We start from the raw sequence: 26,294 nt of genomic DNA, 5'->3' as shown, positions 1-26,294 counted from the left end.
AATTCAGCTATTTGATAGCTCTGCTGCACAGCTGTAAATTTGCTACCCAAAGGAAGAGGAAGCTTAAATTCACTGCATGCAACGAGCTGCTTGTTTAATAATTCACAAACAATAAATGGGCTTGATGCAGGTAGGTGTCACCCTAAGTGCATGAGTAATTGGAGGGAAGGGCCGTTGCAACCCTTAGCTTACCAGCTTTTAGGAATATAATACAAGAGTATAACACAAATAGAGATTTCCTGTCTCCATATAATCAAACCCAGTTTGGTCCACAGTGGTGTGCTGAGCTGGTCATCCTAAGTCAAATATATTGTGGTATGTGTTCAGTCCACTAGAGAGAAGTTGTACCCTAGGTATTGTAGCCTGTTAATGCTGCAGTGTTTACTTTAAATGATACATTCTTAATTTTTTGAAAACTTGATGATATGAGGTGTTTGGTGCCTGTTGCTCATCCTTTGAGGGGAAGCCAAAGGGTTAAACGAATAGCGAGGAACCATAAGGAACTTTTTTGCTGTCTTATCTCCCCTTGGTTTTGATAACAGAGATAAAAGTCCCATAGTCTGCTTTGGTAGCGAGGTCTGGTTTAGGCACCTGATGAACTTATTTCACTCTTTGCCCATCCCTTGGCATTGGTGAGGAAGGCTACTGCTTCCTTGGTTTCTGAGCGCTCAAAAAGCAGGAAAAAAAAAGGAATCATTTCCCCTAATGGATGTCTGTTTGGTTGTTGGAAATATCAAAAAATAATAATCTCATCCAACATCACCACTTCTTCAAAGGTGGCATAAGGAGAGTTCCTCAAGTGCCTGTGGAATTTAAAAGTGAGACTAGTTGGGCAAAGGTGTCAGGGAGGTGGTTTGGGGCTAAAGTGCCCGTGAAGGTGCAACTATGAGATGGCGCTTGCTGCTTGTTTGGAGAAAAGCAGAGCAGAAAATGGGGCTTTGGGGTATTTATGTCAAAAATAAGGTCCAAGGGCACTGGGAGCTCGTTTAGTGTCATCTGTGAGAGGAGATATTAGAAGCTGTGGTACCTACTGATGAACCAAGGTGGACTTCTACTCTGAGCAGTCTTGGAAAAGCTATGCAAGGAAAAGAAATGGTTTAAATGTCTCTGAAGATGCACTAGGAAAAGGCTGAAGAGCATGTGTGGAAGTTGAAGGTGGGCTTTTGCTGAAAAGCTGCCTTTTATGCTGGATGGTGAAATGAGAATTTGACTGTCTTGCTTAGCTCTCATTTGAAAACTGATAGGTCACAGGTGATACAGATATATATCATTACACATGCTTATTCTCAGAAAACCTGATTTTCTCCCCCCAGTTAGCCTGGCAGCAGGTAGAGTATTTCCAAGTTAGCATCTTTAGATACCAAATCTCTCTTACCTCCTTTTGCATATGCTTTTAATGAACAAAATCCGTTGGGCAACTGGATTACATATACAGCTTTTACTGGTAGGATTAATGTAGTTAAATAAACTTTTATGGGTTTAGAACAAATATAGCAGCTCCCTTCACATTTTTCCTCTTCCTGCTACACTGTCTGAAAGAAACAGTGTAGTTGCAAACTCGGGTGTCTTGAGTGTAGTAGCAAAGAGGATGCAGTTTTCATCAGTTCTGAGTCCCGAAAAATTTATAATATCCTTTTCTCATGGCCTGGCATGTGTTTGTTCATAATAATCCATTAAAAAATGGAAGTATCTTAAACTGATAGATGTTGATAGAAGAGTTAGAGCAAGCAAACATGCAAAAGGTACCGACTTCTCTGAACAAACTAGCAAACAAAGCAACAATGTAATAAAATATCTTGGTAAATGTTTAAAAATAGTGTTTTAATACATCGTATTGTCATAAAAGTATGGTGGTGTTCATAAATGTCTCGATGTTTGGCAAAATAAATGAGATCACTGTGATCCTGTTGAATCTTTGAGGAGGGAGGCGAAGAGATGTTGCAATGGATGAGAATTGCTGAGGTTTCACCAAAGATTTCTGACCCTTAAAATGAAGCAATAGCTTCTAATTGGATTCAGATCCTGCAAATGAAGTGTAGCCCCTTGCCTTATTGAGAAACTTGTAAAGAAAAGTTTTTTTTTCCTGGTCTCAGTCTCCTCATTTTGTGCAAGTACAAGAAGAAAATCAGTGTGGGACCTTCAGTTCTGCAATTACTGGGTGCTGCTGTCCTCAAGGCAGCTGAAAATGCTGAGGCAGAAGCTTAGAAGTGAGGAGCAATGGAAGGTTTCGTATCAGCAGGAGGGGAGGTTAATGAACCTTAGTGGGATATTTTTGAGATGAAGAGCTAAATTTTGACTCAAATTCGATGCTGAGAACTAAGTCTGTTGGGAAACTGTCATAATTTCCCCTGTGCATCCAGGGCTTGATATTAAACCTCATGTTATCTGCCCTTGAGGATGTGCATGTTTACTGTCCCCAAACCTGTCCCTGAAACATTTTGCATTCTCCCCCCAAAACATTTGGGGGACAGTTTGCTCTTTCTGAATTCCTGAAGCTGCAGGGCAGCGTGTGCCGTGCATGGAAAGCAAAGCAGGGCCTCGGTGCTGCTCTGTACCCGTTCCTAGCACCGTAGCCTGCAGGTATGGACAGGCAGCTCCCTGAGGGTTTAATAAACTAATCCTGGGGTTTAGCAGAAGGTGGGATTTTCTGGGAGCTTCTCTAAATCCAGGCCTTCTAATGCTGAACTCCTGCTGTAGTGATAAGGTGGGAGTTTAATAATAGGGATTTTCTTAGGCTAATGTAGGAGGCTGTCATTGTATCGGGTGTCTTCTGCCCTTTAAGGCTTTGTCATTATCCTTCTGTTGCTGACTACCTTCAACCATGTTCCTTCTGTATACTTCTAACTGGGTACAAGTCACCTTCAGTACAGGATGGGGGAGTTTCCTTGAGGAAGTTTTGGAGGGAATCCAGTTGGTTCTGTTTGCTGTTATTGAGGAAATACTTTGTTTTAGGATGTACTGATGTATTTATACGGGTGCCTGGTCTATCAGCACTGGATATGGTGTTTGCAAGAATTAAGTTTGCACATCCAAGCAGGATTTTGATGCATCTTGTCAATCTGAAGATACAGGAAGAATTGAAGTGACCAACTTGTTTGGATCGTTCTCTTAATCCCATGTGGATCATATATAACATTACAAGCTCCATGTTATGGAGCTCAGTGTATTACAGTAAAAACAGCAGCACTTGCCAGAACTCTGGCTGCCTGATGATTCCAGTGATTTGGAGCCATAACCATTTTGGTTAATTTTCCGAACTCTTCATTTTCCAATTTACTGCTGAGGTTGAGGAATTTAGTAAGCTACCTGTTAAAGCCTTTATACAGTGAGGATCATACTTGGATACATATTTATGAATATCCCAATGCTTTGACACATGGATGCTCACCATGTTTGAGATGTTCAAAGAAAATTGTGACTTACGGATATTTACCTTTGGAATCTCAAAAGATACCATGCTAACTTGCTCAGTCGTTAAATTCTGTGCATACTTTGGCAAGTGCAAAGGCTAAGGCAGCTCTGAAGCTTTAACTACTTCTAGTTTCCATTTTATTTTGGCTTATTAGGCAAATGAGGCAGGTCACCATGAGCGTGCTGTGTTTAGGAGAGAAGAGGAGGGTAGACTTAAGTAGAAAGCTTAACCTTAATGTAGAACATCTTTGCTTACCGTTATTGTGACTTTTTGGATCCATGGAGGCGTTGAAATACTCTTAATACATTTATTTTATTGCTTTTTTTGAACAGATAGTTACTTGTGTCTAAAGTTGGTCAATATCTTGCTTTTTGGTGATAGGAACACGGCAAGAAGTTGGGGATGCTTGAGCGTGGTCTAGATGTAGGGTCTGATGGTTATGGGGTAATAAAACGTGGTCTTCATCTGTTCATCAACTAGCAAAGCTATTTCCCAGGGCGGACTGTGTATTGGGGCTGAGCTGTTATCTCCCTGCTAAAGCGAAGGCAAAAGTTGGTTGTAAAATGTGCTTTTTTGACCATGTGGGCAGTTTGTAGAGCCAGGACTCGCAGGTGCTGGGCACCTTGTCCATGGTGGCTGGACACGTTCTAGCTCTTGCCAGCATATTATAAATACATTTATAAATAAATACATTTATGTGCTTCCGCCTGCACTCCTGCAGGAATCAGGTGAACACACTCATCGTTTTGCACCATTAAAGCCAGACTGAAAGGCAAAGGTGACTTCTGAACACTGTGGATGCCGAGTTTTGGGAAGCATGGCCTGTGTTTTCATAGAAATTGGTAGCATAGTGCAATTTGCCCCTGAATTTCTGCATGAAATATTATTTCTAGCTTTGGGCCCTTCTTGTTTGCATTCTTTCCATTTTCCCCTCTCCTTCCGGGCCACGAGGATGGTGTTTGCTGTGTTACTGTGCACTGTTTTGTTTAGCATGGAGGAGCAGGTTGCACAAATGCATTCACTTGGTTTATAAATTCACAGCTTTCTGTCCAACCAGCATGTGATTCTTAAAAAATATTCCCAAAGCAACAAGGTGTATCTCTCTTCAAGCTTAATTTTATTGTTTTAAAACAAACAAGGAACCCGTATCTCTTCTCGGAGGACAAAGCTGATCCCCCAAATGCCCTGGTTCCTATAAATACAACTGCTGCTTCTTACACCTTCTAATGCAGAAGGAACAGCAAAGCAGAGCTGTAAATTAGAGCGGGAATTCATGCAGTGGCATGAACCCACCCTCCCTCTTTTAATTAAACTGTGTGAGAACACAGCCACTTCTAAAAATACTTCTTTTCCCCAGGAAAAGGAGGAACAAAGTGTTTGATGGTGTTACTGGATATTTATCCACTTTCTTTTTAAGTTAATTTCAATATTTTTTATATTGGATGTTTTGCAGATAATGGAAAAAGAAAGATATAAAGCAGACAAGACAATAAAATCGATGGTGGGGAGAGGCTTCCTAAACCCTATCATTTTAGATACTATTAAAGTAACTTAATTGATACAGGTGTAAAGGAAGATGGATATGAGGAATATATATATTTTTCCCCTAGAAATAGCTCCAGAGACTCAAACCATCTTGTTTTCCAGTTTATCTTCATCTCAGAAGTTTCTGAGCTCTTGGTTTTGGTTGATTAGCTGAAAAACAATCTGTATTTGATGGGTTTGCAGATATTGAGCATCAGTTTGCAGCTCGGGGCTATAAGGCAGAAAGTTAACTCCAATGACAAAGTCTTGAAAGAAATAGAGGTATCTGGGCTCTAGCAAGAACATAGTAGGGGATGGTTAAAATAAATGGAGTAAATAAGTATAGATCCTGCTGCTGGTTTTGTAGGGAAGGAAGGTGGGCACCTATTCCCAAAGGATTTCTTTCCCCACCATAACATCCTATTCTTCTGCACTTGTGAAAAATTTCTATACAAGAACATCATGAGACAGGAAAGAACTTGTCATTTCTTTTTGTAACTGGCATCTATGTGAGCAATTGCTGTTACACTTAATCTGCATTTACCCTTTTTTTCCTAAAAACCTTCTAAATATATAGCCTTAAAGTGGAAGAGTGTTGCTTGGGGGTGTGTTCTTACTGAAAAACACCAGCATTTTGGAGCACCACCCATGAAATTTTGTCTTTTAGCAAAAGAGCTCTAGATTCTATCACAGTGCAGCCAAATATCGGATTTTCTATTAATTTTTAGTGCAAACTGGTGTTTATCTTACTCCTATTCCTGCTTTGAACCTCTACCAGCTACAAACCTTTATTTGATCTGTCCCGTTCCTAGAAGTCTCCTATTTTCTGCACTTGCTGGGTTGTTTAAGCTGTTGGCATCAGAACTGCCTGTCCTGATAGCAAACACTTTGCTCCTAAGCAAGGGCAAATTACTGTTGCTTTGTGGAAATTCAGGTATTCAAACAACTTTTTGTTACCCTCCTTCCAAGCTTCCAGCTTCTACAGCATCTAATCTTAACCAAAGGTCAAGAAATGCAGCAATTCTTTAATATTAAAGTTTACCAGGTTGCGCAAATCCAATGTATTTGGGGTATGTGTGTAAGATGATTTCCTCTTGTCTCCATAAGCTGCCTCATTTTGTAAGTTCTCGTTCACCTTAACCCCCTGGATGCCGCCTGTAGCATCAGGTTGTGTTTTGTGCAGTTACTCGTGTGCCAGGAGCTCTCAGCTGCCTCTTCAGCTCTTTGCAGATGTTGCAAACCCCAAAGCTCCCACTCTCCAAAACTTACCCCTTTCATTGCTCCACTACCAGCAATCACGAGTATGTGCTCCCAATAACAATGAGCAATTAATGCAAGTCTGAGGCCTTGGGCATAGTGTGATACATGAGATGCTTTTACACCTGGCATCCAGGGCTCGGAGCTGTCAGGATGGCGAGAGGGGCATCCACTGTGTTGGACAGCGGCTGCCAAGACTGGGAAGCCTCCAGGCAGACACTTCGGCTGTTGACTTTGTGCTGCCTCCAGAAGCACTTTCAATTATTGGCACTACTGAAACCCATCCCAAAGCGGGGAGCAAGAAGGAAGCCAGGACAGATTTTCTTCTGTCTCAAGTCAAAGCTGCTCTACCGGGAGGGCAACAGAGCGGGAGGAAGGTTGTACTGAGCTCTTTGGCAGTGGCAAGGGCAGCCTGGGTTTACTGGGGACCACGTGGGACTTCCTTTGGAAGACAAAGTGTGGATTTTCCGATGCATTTGTAAATGCAAGGTGTCTTTTTTTGGGGGATGCCCATACAGGAAAGCTGTCAGAGCTCTGCATTTGGGGTATTTGAGGGCAGAATAGGAATTTTTTCCAAGGGAGGATATCAGTGCTGTGTTCTGCTCTTGAGTATCATAGAATGTTAATGCACAGATCTCCTATGGACTGGTGGCTTTCAAAGGGGAAGCGGATTGGATTCCTTTCTCTGTGGACTGATTTTATGGGCTGTAAACAAGTTAAAATAGTTTAAAAGCATGAAGAAAAAAAGCTTCTTTCAAGGAGCTTCTGTCACTTGCTTTCAGTAGGATAATTGTACTCTGAAATTACCTTTGTTTTCTTTCTTTTTCATGTTAAGTTGTGTTTGGTAACAACAACTGGAAAGCTCTTGCATCCAATCATTTGGGAGCCGAAGGGATTTAGTGGTAGTCCAGCTGAAGCCAGGTTGCTCTGTTGCTTTCTCAGGCTACATCCAGGCTGGAAAACACACTTATTAATGGAAAAGCTTTGCTGATTAACAGGCAAATAACAAGAGCATTATGGAACACCTCTTTTACAGCAGCGAGTGGGAAGACCCCAACTTGGAATAAGGATTCAGTCTGATGGGGATTAAAGGAAGAGAGGATCAATAGGGTTACATATCACATTGGCTTGTGGAAGTATCTTGCTTAGAATTAAGATTATTTATAAAAAAAAATATTATTGCCTGTTGTGTACAAGTAGTGTAGTTCATCGCTGTATCATGCTAGTGATTTATGGTTTCCGGGGGAAAATTAACTGGAATAAAAATGCACTGTAAAGCAAGAGCTTTGTCATGAGCCGAGCCTTTTTATTGCCTATGTACCTTCAAGTATATTATAATAAGGATGCAATAAATTGTCAGGAAGGTGGTGGAAGCTGCTTGCTTGAAGTCTTCAGAATGCCTTGTGGTGTGCTAAGAAACAAGATTTTGCTCTAATTCCCCACTGTGTATTTTGTACCACTCTCACATGATGAACTCCTTCCAGAAGTCTAAAGAGGGCCAGTTTGGGACTAATTTGACTCGTTCTGGTATTTCCACAGATGAAAACTTAGGAGAAAGGAATTCCTTGCTGGAGGTTGGTGTGGCTGGCATTTGGATTCCCCATGAAGCTCTCTAGCCGCCGGGACTTTAGTTGTAAGGGGCTTCAAGGGAAGGTCCTCTACTCTGCAAGACCAGGAGGAGATGTGAGGGGCATGCTAGTTCCCCGAGCAAATTCCTGATGTTTTTGTATGCAGATACCAGAGCATTGTCTTCAAAAGCCAGAATTAGAAGAATTATTATTATGCTTGCCCTCCGCTAAGCTACCATTCAGTCACTTGAATAAGAATCACTCTGTGCGTCCTTTCTTATAGCAGAGACTCTAATTTACTGGCTTTGGAAAACCTTTGAACCAGAACAGGCTTAAGTACAACTTTTTGCAGGTCATTGAGTTTGTAATAAGCCATTGTCAAGCAGCCCAACGTGACAGACACCATGTCCATGCAGTGCCCCTTTTGCAGGGGCCTGAAAGTGCCTCTTATCTGATGGGTTTGTTTGCCTGAAAAATAGCTATAGGGGAACACAAAGGCTGTTAAGACTGTATTGCAGTGAGGCAGGACTGAGAGTCTGTGCAGTCAGATGATTCCAAATACAGGTTTAGATTGATGGTATCGAAGAATAATGTCAAGCTAGGGAAGGCAGGATTAAAGTCCAACATATCAGAACACAACTAGGTAAAGCTGTGATAATGCATAGCCAGAACACTGCTCATTCCTGAATGTCTTCTAATTCAGGCCTTTCTAGTTCTTAATCTGCAAGATGCTCACCTGCTTTTCACTAATCTGAGTAAACTCCTGCTTTTAGTGCCCTAGAAAGATAGTAATTGCTCTGTGCTTTCCTAAAGCTGTTCAGAAGATCTTATGGCATGTATGGCATCCATAAAGCTATATTCACTGTGTAAAAATAAAAAATGACAAGTTTACTGTGTTGATTATCCTCTTGTTTTGTGAATTTCATAGATAGGACTGCTGTCGAGTGCAGGTGCTGCTTTGAAATTGTCAAAATTGGATTATAACTGTTTTCTTTCCTCAAATACAGCTTTTCTTACTGCTCGTTTTGGTGTATATTTGAGAAAACTGCCCTGTGGCAGTTCGATGTAGCCATGCAACTCCATGGCTCTATAACTTGCTGGAGAAATTCCATCAGTAGAAGAAGTATAAGGGGAGATTTGCTTGGATTTCAGTGGTACCAAGTGACCCAAGTGAAGATTCAGGACACTTCTGAAAAAGGAAGCAAGTATCTAGCTGGATAGCTCATGCTAATTAAAGCACAGACAGACACTACTTTCCTTGTATTCCCAACACAAGTGGTATTTCTTCATCATTAGTTTTTCTTTTGTATTTAAAATAGAAATTGGTGCCAACTCCGACGGGAGTTGCTGAGCAGCAGCATTGGGTGAAAATTGGGCTGAAAAAATGAGGGTTTGGGGTATGTCAGGACTTCATCTTGTGAGTCAGGGCTGTGCAGGAAAAGAGGGGGGACTCTTGAGTGTTGCAAAATAAAGAGTTTTTGCAATACGTGGTCATTAGTTTGAGATACTGCTGCACAGCACAGAATGGCTCAGGCAGTTGTCACTGCTCCCTGTCACCGCTTGTGTTCTGTCCCAAGGCGTCGGTGCCTCCCCAGAGCTCGTCCTTTGGTAGCACTTAGCTAAAGTGATAGTCAAGTCCTTAAGATAACCCTGCTCAGCAGCAGTTCTAGATGAAACGTAAATATGAAACATAAAATGTAAATATATATGAGAATGAATTCAGATGAATTCATTTATAAAATATATATATATTTGCTTTCCCTTGAGTTTAACAGGCCTCAGATTGCCCCGTTGCTCTGTCGTATGTCTTGTAGATGTTTTCCCTGGGTTCCTCTTTGAAGCTCCTCCAAACGTTTAATGTCTAAAACATTTATCTAACTGAAATGTAGTTTTCCCATATTTGTAGCTTGCCTTGCTGAGCTTATCTTGCCTTTGCTTTGTATTTTTTTTCCCATGGGCCTCTCTAGTGTGTGTTCTTAAAACTGAACGGAGTGTGAGGGAAGAAAGCTGGTAAATCTGTGCTATGAACTGCATGGAGTTAGCACCCATATTTAGGCAATGTTCTCCCAGGAAAATGGGCAACCAGGCTATCAGTAGCCAGACTGTTTTTTTCCTCCAATTTATATTGATACAGTAAAATATCCAATAGGTCAATTTATTTTAAATAGATACTGAGAAATTAAGTGGTGTTAATGGGCTTTGCCAGACTGTTACGTTCATTGGCATGGGTGACTTGATAAATGGTTTTTGACTCCAATTCATACCGCACAGAAGCCTTGGAGGAAGGAAAGAAGGACGACTAGGAAGGGATTAGGCAGGGTAGGAGAGAAAATATATGGCGATTTCTTTCTTTTCCTTTGCTTTAGACAATCTATTTTAGCCCTGGGTCAGGGGCACTTTCTGTGGGTCCCACTTGTGCCACTTGGTGACCCTCCGTTGGGTATTGGCATGTGGGAATGGGACCGTTGCTGTAACCAGGCTCTCCGTGTGTGCAGCAGGACTGTGAGATCATCAGCATGTGGCTGAATGTGCCTTGTTTTCTTAGCAAACAATGTTTCCTTAGAAGAAACCGTTTTGTAAGTATCACTACGAAGGGTTTTAGGGAGTCATCTGTGTCCAACCTAGGGACTAAATTCTATAATTTTATTTTTTAAAGCTTTTCAGGTGATGATATACCACAAGTCAGCAATGTGCAACACTGCATGCAGACAGTATGAAATACAAGATTAATGAGGAAAATAGTTTAAAATGGTACCTACCAGGTGTACTTTCTGTGAGGCTGAGATAGAGAAGTTAATATTTGCATGGGGAGCTGCAGGAGGATTTAATAACAACTGTGGAAAATGGATTGAGCTCTCAACGTAGGTGTTTACTGACCAATGTGAAACACATTAAAATCCCTAAAGAAGTATCTGTGAAGTGTGGGTGAAATTCTTAATTTACAATCTCTGAGTCATCAGCTTGTGGAATAGCTGAGGTTGGAAGGGGCCTGCAGAGATTTGTCTGGGTCATCAGTTGATCTAGAGTCAACCCTTCAAAACAGTGTCAACTAGAGCAGGTTACTGAGAATCGAGTGCAGTTTGGATTAATGCCAAGGATGGGGATGCCACAACCTCTGTGGGCAACTTGTTTCATGGTCTGACCACCGTACAGTAGATGTTTTAATTTTGTATCGAAAAGGAATTTCTCGGATTGCAGTTTCTGCTGGTTACTACTTGTGCTTCCACTGGGCAGCCCTGAGGATGCAAAAGGCTGCCTTCTTCTGAAGGCAGATCTTACCCATGAAGGTTGATGTGAAGAAGGCATCGAGTACCCCAGCCTGTCCTAGGTCCCTTGGCCCATTAGGCAGAAGGGACTCGATTATTTACCTTGTATTTGAGCTCCTTCTTCATCCAGCTCTTGCCCATGGCCCATACTTGAACTTGGGGAGAAGTGATTACTAAAAGTAAATGAACTGACCTAAAGTGCTTCCTTTCCAGTACTTGCTGAAAAAACAGTCTGAGAAATTAAATTAATACCTCTTGGTATTTTATTGCAATCAAATGTAGGGAAGGAACCCATTTACACCGATTGCCCCTTGTCCTATCACTGGCCACCACTGAGGAGAGCTTGGCCCCTTCCTCCCTACATTATCCCCTCAGGTACCTTTGGGTCTGAGATGGGAATTGAGATACGGAGATTTAGCGACAGATCTTAGAAGACTTCATGATGTCTACAGAAGGCAACCTGGATTTGCCATGTGAGTAATAGGCAACCAAGATGATTAAGGGACTGGAACATCTCTCGTACGAGGGGAGACTAGGTGAGTTGGGCCTGTTTTCTCTGAAGAAGAGAAGGCTGAGAGGGGATCTGATTAACTTGTATAAGGACATGAAGGGGGAATCTAGGGAGGAAGGGGACAAGCTCTTCTCATTGGTGGCCAGTGACAGGACAAGGGGTAATGGGTGTAAGTGGAAACCCAGGCAGTTCCATCTCCATGTGAGGAAGAACTTCTTCACTGTGAGGGTGACAGAGCAGTGGAACAGGCTGCCCAGGGAGGTTGTGGAGTCTCCTTCTCTGGAGGTCTTCAAAACCCGCCTGGATGCCACTCTGTTCCCCGTGCTCTAGGTGTCCCTCCTGGAGCAGGGGTTTGGACTAGATGATCTCTAGAGGTCCCTTCCAAACATAACCATTCTCTGATTCTGTAATAGCAGCCTGGTTTGGTGTTGCAGGAACCTGTTAACACCTTCTTGTTGGCTGTCTGCCATTCCTAGTGTGAGTGCTGTTCTTTCTGTTTTTACTGAAGATGTTGGCACTGAAAAGATTTCCCTTAGGAGATTAGGATAACTTTATTGCAAGTTTATTAATAAGCTTTTTAAAATTAATTGATTTAAATGTCTTGTATGATATTCTTTGAGCATTTCTTTACTGGAAGCAATTGAGTTTCAGAGCGCTGGGAGCTGATAGGAATATGTGAACCTGAACTTTGATCCTTTCTACTAAGTGAAAAGTCATAAACTTGACTTTGTTCCCCATGTGTCTGTAGAATATGGGGAACACACAGTGCTTCTAAGAAGAAATACAGATAACCAGCTTTGTAATCCTTTCCTAGTGCAATGGTTTGCATCATTAGTTTGGCAACACCTGTGATATCTTAACTAAATATCCACTAAATATAGCCACTAAATATCACAGAGCTAAGAGCCCTACATATTTATTCCCCATTCCTCTTCCCTAGCCCTCTAGCAACTCCTGCAGTATTGAGAAATATGGGGGGTATTTTATCAGGTTTGAGGAGATGAGAGCAGTAGAATTGCTCAGAGGGATTGTTGGCTTCACATACAAGCAACTTGGGCTAGATTTGATATTAGCCCATCAGTCTCAACATCCCCAGGTTCTTTAAGCACAGCAATATGCAGTAAAATACATCAGAATTAATTCCCCTTGCAGAATTAAGCCTCTGTATGCACTTGGGGTTGTTTCTGCCTTCTAATAGCATTGTGTTCCTCCGGTTTAATACCAAGAAATCTAAATCTGCTCTGCTAAACTGAAATCTGCAGTGATAGTATTACAAAGCAGTCTGCTTTGAACTTAGAAGAGCTCAAATAAGTAGCATAGTCTCACCTTTTTCTATCCCTTAAAATAATCAAGTCGATCTCACAAGAGTCATTGTTTAACTATCCCTACCTTAATACTGACTATATTTTACAAATTTTTGGCCTAGGGTGGTTTTAAAGGCGCTTTCAACCCCAAAAGAGGGGTGTGTTCAATGGGAATGTTAATGGGCTCCTACCTGGAGCTATGACCTGTGTTCCTGCAGTTTGAGTCATCACATTTATTGCTGCTTTGGTACCTCATAACGCAAGTGTTGAGACTTCTAAAAGAGGTTGATTAGAATCCAAAATTGATCAAACTCTGAAGAAAAAAGAGTTTTTTTTATAAATTTGGAGAATATTCTAAGCAGCTCTGTGCTGTGATATTTGATGCTCAACTGTTTTCGAACAGTTGAAAAGGGAGAGTACCTTCTACTCGCTCATGCCCAGCTGATGCTTCAGCCTAGATTTTTCCCTCAGTGGGATGAATATGAAGCTCTTTTCTGAAGAGAGAGGAAAAAAAAAAAACCCACCTTTGCATTAGCATTTTGCCTGGGTTATGCTGGTTAAGAGGACTCCTGTCTCTAGCAATTGGTGTCTTGTCACTTTTCCACTTGCTGTTTCAAAGGGGTGTGAAGGTTGTCATAATAAAACATTGATGTCTGTCCAGTGATGCAGTGTGGATAGAAGGAGAGGTTTTAAGGTGAGTGTACAATGGATGAAAAGTTTTAAGCCCATTACTAGTAAGAAAGGAGAGCAATAAAACCTTGTGCAAAAGCCATACTAATTTATTGAATTTTTGGTCACAAAGTCAGTCAAGGGTTATGAAGAAGGTAGCAGGCAGGTTCCCCAAGGAGTAGATGTTGTGAGAGTATTTGGGAGAATCACAGGATGGTTGAGGTTGGCAGGAACCTCTGGAGACCGAGTCCAACCACCCTGCTCAAGCAGGGGCACCTAAAACACGTTTCCCAGGATTGTGTCCAGGTGGCTTTTCAGTATTTCCAAGGAGACACCCCTAGCTTCCTGGACAGCCTGTTCCAGGGCTCGGTCACTCTCTGAGTCGAGAAGTTTTTCCTCAAATTGAGACAGAGCTTCCTGTGCTTCAGTTGGTGGCTGTTGCCTCTTGTCTTATCACTGACCACCACTAAATAAGATTCCACCTGAACCCTCTCTTTAGGCTAAACAGGCCCAGCTCTCTCAGCCTCTCCTCATGTGAGAGATGTTCCAGTCCTTCAGCATCTTAGTGGGCCTTTGCTGGGCTCTCTCCAGTTGTTCCTTGTCTCTTCGGTACTGGAGAGCCCAGCACTGCACATGTGGCCTCACCAGAGCTGAGCAGAGGGGGAAGGATCATCTACCTTGACCTACTGGCACCACTCCTCCTAATGTAGCTCAGAGCTGTTGGCCTTCTTGACTACAGGGACCCATTGCTGGCTCTAGGTCAATTTTCTGCCCACCAGGACCCCCAGGTCCTTCTCCACAGAGCTGCTTCCCAGCAGGGCAACTTGCAGCCTGTCCTGGTGCACGGGATTAGTCCTCTTTAGCTGAAGCACCTTGCGCTTATGTTGGTTGAACTTCATGAGCTGCACAGCACCCAGCGCTGCCAGTGTTGAGTTATTGTGTTTGTGCTGCATGGACAGTGGTCAGTTGTCACTCAAGAGGTGCAGATGTAGAAGGTGTATGAGCTGATACGAGTTCCTGTTCCTAGGCCCTGTGAGGGGGTTGATGTTGCTGGTTGGAAGGGGTAGCATCTGTCTCTTGTCCCTGGCTTCCTTCTTCTGTTATGGACCTGCTGACCTCTGTGGTAAGGTGAATTGGTGAGCTAGAAGTCCCTGCCTTTAATTCCAGACTTGGAAATCACTTGGAAACCAGGTGAAAAACACAACTAGCCCTTTCTTGAGAGTAAGGAAAGTGTTGTCCTTAGTGGTTCCTCATTAGTGTTGGATGGAAGAATGAAGGTCTGCATCACTCTGGATAGAGAGTGTTCAAATGAGCCCCAAATGGGTGATTTGGGAGTGTCCTCCCCTTAACCAGGAGAGTCTCGTGTTGATCTGCATCGTGTTTTGGTGCAGAGCCTTCAATTTGGCAATTTCCCTGGCAGGGTTTCTGGTGCTTATCTTTGGTGGGATGTTGCAAGATGGCCCAAAAGAGCTTCTGGGATGCAAATTCCTGCCAAAACTGGAAGGCAGTGACTATTTGAGGCCAAGTGAACCTTGAGCATGGGTGGGTGGCCTGTTAGCCTGAGCAGCTCTGAGTCTCCCAAGGCTTTTGGAAAGGGTTAAGACATTAAGAAAATAAAGGAAAAGTAATGTCACTTTGTTTGAATGAGGATGGCGTGTTCAAAAACACACTTGCAATTTCTCTGGTGATACTGGTGTTAATTTTTTTCTGTGTATGTATGTTCAAGGGACCAAAAAAAGCAATGAACTATCACTTAAGTGTTTTTTTTAGGATTGTCAATAAATATTTTGTATGAAACTGCACAGGATTTAGGTATAAAATAATTTATTTTATTTTCTCTTTCCTAGAATATGACAGATACCTAGCATCTAGCAAAACTATGGCAGCAGCTTACCTCGATCCAAACTTGAATCACACGCCAAGTTCGAGCGCAAAGACGCATCTCAGTGGTGGGATGGAGCGGTCCCCGGGGACCATGGAACGAGTCCTAAAGGTCTTTCACTACTTTGAAAACAGCAGTGAACCCACGACGTGGGCAAGCATTATCCGGCACGGAGATGCTACCGATGTCCGAGTAAGTCTGGTTTTAGTGTTCTCCTAAGTGTGGTTTTAGTGTTTGCAGGTCATTTTTACGCTAAATGTCTATTAAATTTTCTTTTCAGGTACATAACCTTGAACTTGCTGGTTTAAAGAAAAAAATGAGTTTTGTGCCCCATGGTGGTGTGGGGAAATGGCACTGTTGTTACTGCAGACCCCGTTCCCACCTGCTTTTATTTTTGTAGTGTGGTCTGTGTGCTTAATCTACACAAAGAAAAATAAGGTTGGGTTTCTTTTAAGAATATCTTTAAAGTACCTGTAGTCTTAGAGATGCATAGAAATGTATGTATGTATGAAAACACAGTATCTGCTCTGAGGAAGGAAGTTAAGGTAGAAGTTTTGGGTAAGTAATCTAATACTGAAGCCCTCACTGACCATTTACTACACTTAGTCTTTTAGGTTTACCTTTTTTTGAGGTCTCGTGGTAGGGAAATAAACTAAAGTGCAGCAGCAAGGGGCTCACTGCAACACATCTAATATTTTAAAAGCTTCTTGGTTTCCTTGTTTTTGATTATCCCACAAGAGCAGAACCTGGAGTGATGGGAGGTGCTGATGGGTTTTATGTTTTCCCGATAAGATTCTACCTGTAGTAGTTTTCCATCTGCGTATCCTTTTATCACCGCTGTTCTCTTTACACTACCTCAAGCTGCACTTTGAGGACCTAATTCTGATCTGCTGAAAGGAGAGAGCAGTCAGAGTTCAGGAGATCTGGTTTCTCTTCCCACCCGTTATTAGTTTTCCTTTATGCAAGAGAAAACTAATGAAAAAGCTTAAGGAGTTAAGCTTAAATGTTTTCTGTTCCTACAATTTATTTTCTAGCATCACTGTGCAAGAATAGAATGAACATCGTTTCTAAGTGGAGTAAATTTTGTGAAATTCAATTATTTTTCATTGGGGACTATCAGAAAGTCTTCTTTGTGTCAGCTGAGTAAGCTGACATCTGTGTTAAGGGATGTCTTGGTGAGTGGAGAAACTACACCTCTACAACAATCAGAATTTTTGCTATCAATACACATAAATTTATTCTCTGTGGACTAGGAATTTTTGAATGCCACTTAAAATATCTTTGATTTCTGGTTTCTTTATAGTGCTTTCATATAACCTCTATGATTAATGCGTTTGATACAGGAATGTGTTGTTGGGTACAGTAGGTCTCAGGGTATCTTTAGACTTCCTTGCAAGAAAGTATGTGCAAGACTTACTTCTGTAGTACTTTAAGTTGAGGTTATTGGTCTTTCTAACCAAATATCTAGAGACTTTAAAAACAAAAGCAGAGATTACATCTCTGGTTTCTCCAGTTCAAAAATACCTGTGGTTATGGAATTCTAGGATGTGCCACTTGCTCTGTTTGTAAAGAAATCCAGTGCTGAGTTCAGTTTGCAGTTACGTACTGTTTAATACACAGACTTCTTGGATTTCTGTAAAGGCTGCATTAAAAGAACAGGTAACAAGTTATTTGAGGTTTGCCTTAATTTTTAGTTTTCATATATGCCCATTTATAATTTTTATTTGGATATTTGTTGCTAAAAGCAGCAGTTTTTCTATAAGACTCTCTTTTCCTTAAAAAAAAAAAAAAAAAAAAAAAAAGCTTCTTGGGTGAGGGTCATGCTTATGTTTTATCCTTGAAATTAAAAAAAAAAGGACTTCTTAAGTTTTTTATTTTGAGAAAAGGGTACAGTGACTACTGAAATGTGCAGGTACCTCATGGTAATGACTGAGTGCTGATGTCTTGCCATGTCTTAACATTTATTTTAGAAACCGTAAACTGTCGCTGGAGAACAAGCCCGCATTCCTTTGAAATGACTACTGGTAAAGCAAGCCGAATAATTTAAAATGAAAATAACCTTTAAGGTTTTAATGCCTGAGACCATCTCCATCCCAAAACGGAGAGATAGTCTGCAGCAGAGCTTTCCTTTCTTCAGAATTAAGATCTTGAAAGGTGATGGGTGCTGTTTCCAAGGAGCTCTTCAAGCATATTTGGGGGGAGCTTTGAAGGAGCTCTGCAGTTAAAAAGGGAGAAAGAAAAAGTTATTTTCAAGACTTCTCCCTGGTTAGTGTGTGGCTGCTGGGATCACCGCCGAGGAAACCTTCCAGTTTGCAAAGGAAGTCTGACTTGGGCCGAAACCTCCAGACTGGCCTATTACTATTAAAGGTATTTCTGCTCTTAAAGCGAAGGACCTTGAGGAAAGTCCTTATATGAAGGGAAAGTAAGGATGAATTTTTTTTTCCTGATTTTTCATGTTTCCTTAACCTAACAGTTTTTTTTAGCCAAATCGAGTTTGCCTTTGTCAGTGGAAAGGTTGTGTTTAGCTGTCAAAGCCCTCAGAAAAGGACTAGTGTTCTTTATTCCTCTTCCATTCTCCCTCTAATATACATATATGTATTTATATAAAGATCCTGAGTAATTTCCAAAGAGCAGAATGGAAACAGTGACTTCTGTGCATGTCAGTAGTGCACATCACACGTAAAACCTTGACCTTGACGCAAAGCCCTTTTAATAAAGAGGTTAATGGCTGTTGCTAACGCCGTTAAACGCCGTTAAACGCCGTTCTGGCCTCCAGAAGGATCATCCTGAAATGGTGAGACTATAAGGAGCTGGTGATCCTTGCTGTTTGTCTTGAAACTGGTGTCCTGGCTGGACTTTGCTTCAGTGAAATCTTCCTGGCTGTGGAGCCCTTGTTTTTTCTGGGTGGATTTAGTCCTTCGGAGAAAGCCGTCTCCTGGCAAGTTGAAGTCTCTCTTTTGCAAAGGATTCAGGAAAGTTTTGCAGTTCTTGGAAGTACATTTTTGGTTTGTAAAGAGCTGGCTTGCTCTCTTTATCCTCTTTTTCTTGGTTTCATACTAAGGATATGCATAACTAAATATATATATATATGTAGTATATATGTATGATCAGTATGACTTTCATAGATAAACAAAGGCACCATTGACATTTAGTAATTTTTTATTAACTATCATCAGAAAACAAACATTTGAAAACCTTGTGCGAGTCCCACCTAGGTGGCTGGCATCAGAAGTGCTGCTGAACTCTGTGGTTCATGTCCCTGTTCCATAAGATCCACCTAGCATCCCCTGAACCTTTTTCTAAATTTAGAGCCTTCAAACCTGATTGCTGCTTCTGAAGTAATAGTTGGGAGAAGCAAAGATGCGTGTGGTCATAAGAACCCAAAATCTTAAACTGTGTTTTTGGGTACGATCAGAAGGCTTCGATAAAGATACTTGGTCCGTGACTCCTCTAACCCGGTCATGTCAGAGATGCCTTTTCCTTCCTCTTCTGCACAGTACCACCCAAAATATTGTCTTTGAAGCAGACAGAATGAGAACTCAAGACGCTGAAGTAAAAAGGACTTTTTACTTATTACTCACCCTTAACTAAGGATGAGGACACCTCTAGCCTGATGGGCCTGAAAAAGTTCCTGAAGGCAAGGACCCATTGATGGGTCCTATTCCTACAGCAGAATAAACTTCCAGAGCAAGCTCTTCGTTTTCCTTACCCATCTGCTGAAACTTATTTCCATGGATAGAAGGCAGAGGTGCCTGGTTGGGAGAGCTGTATATTCCAACCAGTTCCATGGCTCTGTTTTGGCCGACTGTTTCCTGTCTCTCTGAGTCTGCCTGTGTTGGACCGCAAGTCTTTTGGAAGTACTTTGTGGCTGTGCTTTTCCTAGCACTGCAGGAGACCCCACAGTTTGATTTGGAGACGCCTGGTTCATGGCAAAAGTTTGGTGCAAAGGTCTAAACTCACAATGAAGATGATCAAGTGACTGGAATATCTGTCGTATGAGGAAAGATTAAGCAAGCTGGACCTGTTTAGCCTGAAGGGAGAAGACTGAGAGGGGATCTGATTAATCACAGAATCACAGAATATTTAAGATTGGAAGGGACCTCTAGAGATCATCTAGCCCAACCTTCCTGCTCAAGCAGGCACACCTAGAGCATGTGGCACAGGGTGGCATCCAGGTGGGTTTTGAAGACCTCCAGAGTAGGAGACTCCACAACCTCCCTGGGCAGCCTGTTCCACTGCTCTGTCACCCTAACAGTAAAGAAGTTGCTCCTCACCTGGAGACGGAACTTCTTGTGCTTCAGCTTGTGGCCATTACCCCTCGTCCTATCGCTGGCCACCAGTGAAAACAGCTTGTCCCCTTCCTCCCTGCATTCTCCCTTCCTGAACTTATACATATTAATCATATCCCCTCTGAGCCGTCTCTTCTCCAGAGAAAACAGGCCCAGCTCACTCAGCCTCTCTTCATACGAGAGATGTTCCATTCCCTTAATCATCCTGGTTGCCCTTCTCTGGACCCTCTCGAGAAGCTCCCCGTCCCTCTTATACTGGGGAGCCCAGAACTGCACACAGTACTCCAGGTGCGGCCTCACCAGAGCTGAGTAGAGGGGCAGAATCACCTCCCTTGACCTGCTGGCAACACTCCTCCTGCTGCAGGCCAGGATCCCATTGGCCTTCTTGGTCACGAGGGCACACTGCTCACTCATGGTTAACTTGGTGTCAACCAGGACTCCCAGGTCCCTCTCCATGGAGCTGCTTTCCAGCAGGTCGACCCTTAATCTGTACTGGTGCCTGGGGTTACTCCTCCCCAGGTGCAGGACCCTGCGCTTGTCGTTGTTGAACCTCATGAGGTTCCTCTCTGCCCAACTCTCCAGCCTGTCCAGGTCCCTCTGGATGGCAGCACAGCCCTCCGGAGTGTCGGCCACTCCACCCAGCTTGGTGTCATCTGCAAACTTGCTCAGGGTGCATTCTGTGCCCTCGTCCAGGTCATTGATGAAAAAATTGAACAGCGCCGGGCCCAGTACTGACCCCTGGGGGACACCACTGGCCACAGGCCTCCAACTGGACTCGGCCCCATTTATGACCACCCTCTGAGCTCTGCCATCCAGCCAGCCCTCGATCCACCGCACCGTGCACTCATCTAGTCCACTGTCCCGGAGCAATATGTCTTAAGTACTTGAGGGGAGAGAAATGTAGGGGTCAAAACTCTTCTTGGTGGTGGCCAGCGACAGGACAAGGGGCAGGGGGTACAAGTTGAAACACAGGAAGTTCTATCTCCAGGTGAGGAAGAACTTCTTTACTATGAGGGTGACAGAGCCCTGGAACAGGCTGCCCAGGAAGGCTGTGGAGTCTCCTTCTCTGGAGGTCTTCAAACCCCACCTGGATTCTACCTTGTGCCCTGTGCTGTAGGTGTCCCTGCTGGAGCAGGGGGTTGGCCTAGATGATCTCTAGAGGTTCCTTCCAACCTCAACCGTTCAGTGATTCTGTGATCCTAGTTGGACAAGCATTCCTGGACAGACATCTTGGTTTCCTCCTACCTCTAAACAAGCATATTTCTGTCTTTGTGACCAAAAGAGAATTAAAGCTGTGACAGTCTATCCTTGATCCAGGAGAAGCTGCTTCTCATGTCTTAGCAATGATTTCACCTGCTCTGCTCACCCCTGTCTATTCAGAAGTCAACACCTATTGCTGGGCGGGTCAGACATTCCTTATTCAGATTTCTCCTGAAATAAACCAATGTCTTGAAGAATTAGGGAGAATTCTGTGCGTTGTAGCACTGTGCTGGTGTATCTGCTGCTAGCTGTGAAGGTCAGTGTCAATTGATTAGGTAGCAGAATTTACCTTTTGGGGGTTTCTTTTAAAGTAGCCCCTTCTGATAATGCACTTGAGTAGGGGGTGATCACACACAGTTCTACATTCAACGGAAAGAGCCTGTGAACATCAGCAGGAGTCAAAACTCTTAACAAATGTGATTTTTTGGGATGATAGAGGTTTGCTGTCAATGCAGGGGCTAGATTTCAGACTGTAGTATCTACCTATAGGAATAATATATCTGTTTGAGATGATGGAACTGTGTGGCACTGATGCACAGATCTCATCTCAAATGAGAGAGGCAAGCAAGGCAGTTGGGTTTTTTTAGAGCACTCTAAGTAGCCCTTTGGCATTTTACTGCAAATAGCACCTAGATCCACACATTTGGCCTCAAGTCAACAGTGATAGAACTGCCTTAGTATTTAACCTATAGACCTGGATCCGAGAAAGCACTTGGGCTTTGCAAGCACAGTGTAGGGCTTCACAGTGTGGCTGAGATGTTGAAATTGAGATCAAAATAGCCTCCACCTTCTTCCCAACTCTCTTCTAGCCACAACTCCCTACTGCTTCTCTTCTGTTTTTCATCACTCTTAAAAGGCAACACTGAGGTAGCTGGAGAAGCTTCTGGTAGGACTGGAAGATGAGAACTTTGTGCTCTCACTGTTGTTCTAGGGCATCCTAAATTCTGGTGGAGTGATTCCAGAGCTTTCCTTGGGGGAAGTTTTATATCTAACTTGTAGCAGGCCTTAGGTGTTCACTTCCTTTCATTTAAATGTTTTGCCAAGCAGTAATACTTAATGCATAAATACCATTTCACATCTTTGAAGGGTTTCGGGAGCATTAACGTGACGTCCCTTGGTAGGAGATGTTACTCAAAGGCTTATCCTGTGCAAGAGACTTTCTCCTTTCTACGAAATGGGAAAATGAGGCCAGGAGTCACCTTGGGAGCATCTTACTCTAGCTCCAGGATTTAGTATATGGAGTGATTTCACAGGCCTTTCTGATTTAAAATAACAAACATACTGCTGGGTACAGCAGTAAAATCATAATAATGTGTTAAAAGCCACACATGTTTGGTTTACATGAAGCATCAGTTCATGTTCCTGGAGTTCATGTGGAAGTCTTCAGGATGCAGTTTCAAACACTTGGCCGCTTTCCCCCAGTACTCCTTGTTTATGTCATATTTGATTTTAATGAGTGTTCAACCTGGCTGGTCGAGTATCTGCTCGTCCTGGTGTCCCTGTCCCCGGGCTCCTCCTGGCCACCAGGTCTCAAGTGCCGCTGATGAGGTAGCGACCACCTGAAAATCTTGTCTGGGGGAGGGATCCACCAGAGGGAAGGATCTACCAGAGGGGTTGGAAATGATGCCCTCTACACCAGTATCTTGCGCTCTTTGTGTCCATCCTTCTCCAAGCAGGGGCCTCGTATCCATGAGGACTATGGAAGGAAGTCTTCTCCTAGGCCTGGAAGACAAGGATATTGTGACAGTATCGTCACTGGGATGGAGGAGGATGACACTGCTTAGTTTTTTAAACAAATACATGCCCCTTTAATCTGCAAATCTGCAGCTCTGGATTTTGGTTTTTATGTTCCCTGCTTCCTGTGGAGGAATTGTGAGTTAGTTCTGATGAGGTTCAAGGAGATGTGTTTATGTGATCTCTTCGACCGCATGCCAGCAGAGCTTCAGAAATGGTAAATGCTTGTCTGAAAATACAGCTTTCTTTTAACACATGCCTAATCTTCTTCCAGGTGATATCTGCTCTATTGCTTAGCATTTTGCATAAGGAATGCCATGGCTATATTAAAAAATAAATCTCTTTTAAATACCTTTTGCATTTGGCAGCTCATGAGGCGTGTGTATTTCTGTTTCAGGGTATCATTCAGAAGATTGTGGACAGTCACAAAGTGAAAAACGTGGCCTGCTACGGCTTGCGGCTCAGTCACCTGCAGTCTGAGGAAGTTCACTGGCTCCACCTGGACATGGGAGTATCCAACGTGAGAGAGAAGTTTGAACTAGCCCACCCTCCCGAGGAATGGAAGTAAGAGCTCTCGATCCCTTCAGTGCCAAAATCAAGTTGGATAAGTGTTGAGAAAGGAAAAAAACACTCTCTAATCTGCTTTATTAAAGAAAATCCTTACGTGGTTAAATAAAGTGGGGTGGCACAGGATGGGAGAAGAAAATGCACATCAGAGAGCTGCAAGTGCCTGAAAAAGGGTTCCTGCAAACTGAGAAGATGTGGGTTAGCCTGATGTTTTAGAAGAGGCCTCAAACAGGAGTGGAAAGCTCCTAGCTGCTTGCCAAAATTGTCCCTGTAACCTGCAGAACTTGCCACAGGTCTCAAGTTTTTGCCATCTTTACCAATTTTAATGCAAGAATCCTAATTCTGGGTCTTGTTTCTGTCTGTGATGTAAACTCAGCTCTGCAAATTTAAATGGGCAAACCTTGTTCTTTGAATGAAAATAAGAAAATACTGAGCAGCAGCTACTTTTCTATGTAGATCAAGTGGGACATATATATTTGCTAAGAACAGATGAGCATGTTGGTCTGCAACTGCAAAACCTGCTAGTGGCCAGTGAAGTGAGTGCCCAAGGTAGAAGCTTTGTGCTTTTTCTCCCCTTTCCCGTTACTGGGACCTGACTTACTCAGGTATAATGAATAGTTTAAAAAAAAAAAAAAAAAAAAAAAAAAAAAAAAACAAACAAACAAAAAAAAAAACCTGCAAAAATTGGTTTGCTCGTTTTGTTTTGTTCTGTTCCCCGAAGCTTAAGTATGTTTGATAGGGTGTTTTCTTGATAGCAGTCACTTGGTTAAAAGAGATGGAAGAAGAGGAGGGCTCAAGAGTTTTAAAATGCAGCACTACAGAGCTGGGTACAGCAGTAAAATCATAAGAGCAAGCTGAAAAGTAGCTTACTAAGCTTACCAGTTCATTGCAGGGGTTTTGAGTGTTCTTTTTTTTTTTTTTTTTTCCTTCTTCCTTTCTATTTGTAACCACAATTTGTCCAGAAGTTGCTAAAAATACAGTTGCTAAAGCCGACCGGCGCAATCCACTGCAGAATTACTGTGAATAGCCTGTGCCTAATGGCTTGCAAATTGAATTAACATAATACACTAGCAGATGTCCCAGTTTACAGTTTATCAGTTCACTTTAGTGATCTGTCTTTAAGTTGTCAAAAAAATTGGGAGCGTTTAAAACCCAGGTGTCAGAAATGGAGCGTGTTCTTTTTGGTGCATCTTGCGTTTTATGGATAGTAACGTTTGTGGCACATGCATCAATATTTTCCCTCGTGTTTCTCAAGAAGTTTTTCCTAGATAACACTTAGAAATTACAGATTTAGAAGCAGAGTATTACTGAAAGCATCCTATGATACTAGTGTTGTATATTAAATGCAAATAATTTATTCTGTGCAAATTTCCTAGTGCTGATTGCATTTGTATTTTGCAATGCATCTTGCATATTGCAAGCTACAAAACAAAGTTCATCAATTTTAAAATGAAAAAAAAAAAAAAAGGAAGATTATTTTGAAGAATGTGGAGGGAGTTTATAGAAAATACTCAGGAAAGAGCTATGATAGGATATAAATTATTCACCGCCTTTCCAGAGTGTCATTTTATATTTTATCAAATACATACAGCCTGCCATACCTTTTAAACCCATGGGAATTTGCTCTGCATAATCAAAATGTTGCTGTCATATTTGTAATACCATAAAGCAGAGCGTTTAAGATCATATGACAGTGCTTGTAAAAATATTTAGATTAGTAAGGGGGAGAGAATCTTGGAAGAGCGTTTGAATTAAAAGCTTCCTATAATATTAATAATCCACTAACTGCCTCTTGCAGGTTTTTTTTTTAATTATCTAAATTAAAAGGATTGTGTATTCAAAATCTACAGAAGTAGATTTTCAGACATTCTGCAGGACTAATACAAATATTGACTGTTATGGTGACTCTCAGTAGGATCCAGACAAAAATTACTGGAATAAAATCCACCCTCCATCTATGAAGCTTTTTGTTTGGGGCTGTTTGTGCTATTTATGGTGCTGCAGCTGGAATGGGCCAGAGAAGGGCAGCGACAGAGATGTGACTCTGCCCCAGCTGTTATTACTAGTTTTTACAGCAATATAACCTCTTTTGATGTTATTCTCTGGAAGCAAAGATAATCTCCTCCTTTGTCAGAAAATCTTGAATGTTTCCAAAATGACGGAGTCCAAAACAGTCAGAGTTATAATTATTGGAATTGTGTGCTTGTTTGTTTATAATAGTTCAGGAAATAAATATATTGGAGTCTACTGTGTGAAATGTCACACAGGGTAATTCTGCCTCATCTTGGAATGTGCAAAGGCTAGGACTACAGAAACACGATCTAATTTGAGTGGTTTCATGCAGTTGTCTTAGAAAAACTGTCTTCCAAACTATCTTTTTTTTTTAATGGAAAGACAATAAAGACTGGAGTGTGTTCAGTTTGTTTCAGATTTTCTTGTCCCATGGGGAAAAACTGAGAGCTTCAAGTAACAAATGACATTTTTGGAACAAACTCTGGTGTCGGGCTTGAGAGATCTTCTTCTGCAGTTAAGAGCCAGTAAAGCAGGAACTTGGGAGCAGACATCACGCGTTGGCTCCATCAGGTAAAGAAGACCAGAAGAGAGCTCGATGCTTAGCACTCTGGTCCTGTAGGTTTGGTAGCTGCAATATGGAAGCCACTGTGTTGGTATGAAAGCCAGATCACCACTGATACGACTTAATCAGCTGCCCAAGTTCTTGTTGCTCAAGGGAAGCACCTGGAAGTGCTCAGCACTGTGTCCTATGGGCAAGTCGTTTCCCCATGCGACATGGGAGCTCTGAAGCCTACCTTTCCATGGGTCCATAGCACGTGTCACAAGAGGAAGATTTTCTACCTCTGTAGAAGTGATGGCCAAGTCTCAGAAGAATCTAGAAAGAGGTAATCCTCACAAGGCATGGACTGTTCTGCAGATGGATGAAATTTTCCAACCTTCAACATCAGTATATACATGGAAGCATCTCTACAGGCATCTCTAGCCAGTCCTTTTGGTAATAGGAGGGGCTCATCAGCAGGGATCCTGTTTGATCTGGCT

The 26,294-nt window shown here is 42.3% G+C and overlaps 1 protein-coding gene across 7 annotated transcripts in view; it reads left to right on the top strand.

The window, feature by feature from the left end:
* Positions 1 to 26,294, top strand: part of PTK2 (protein tyrosine kinase 2) — a 140,322-nt gene that overhangs the window by 43,528 nt on the left and 70,500 nt on the right. For all 7 annotated transcript variants that reach the window (XM_026047128.1, XM_026047127.1, XM_026047124.1 and 4 more), the window contains exons 4-5: positions 15,359 to 15,585; positions 23,074 to 23,240. In XM_026047128.1, the coding sequence (XP_025902913.1) occupies positions 15,391 to 15,585; positions 23,074 to 23,240 (362 nt within the window). In that variant the 5' untranslated portion in view covers positions 15,359 to 15,390. The remainder of the gene's footprint in view (positions 1 to 15,358; positions 15,586 to 23,073; positions 23,241 to 26,294) is intronic.

The sequence above is a fragment of the Nothoprocta perdicaria genome, unplaced genomic scaffold (genome assembly GCF_003342845.1).
Source record: "Nothoprocta perdicaria isolate Ctin4 unplaced genomic scaffold, notPer1 scaffold_48, whole genome shotgun sequence".
NCBI lineage: Eukaryota > Metazoa > Chordata > Aves > Tinamiformes > Tinamidae > Nothoprocta > Nothoprocta perdicaria.
Note: the sequence above shows the minus strand (reverse complement) of the source record. Positions and strands in the feature narration are given on the sequence as shown.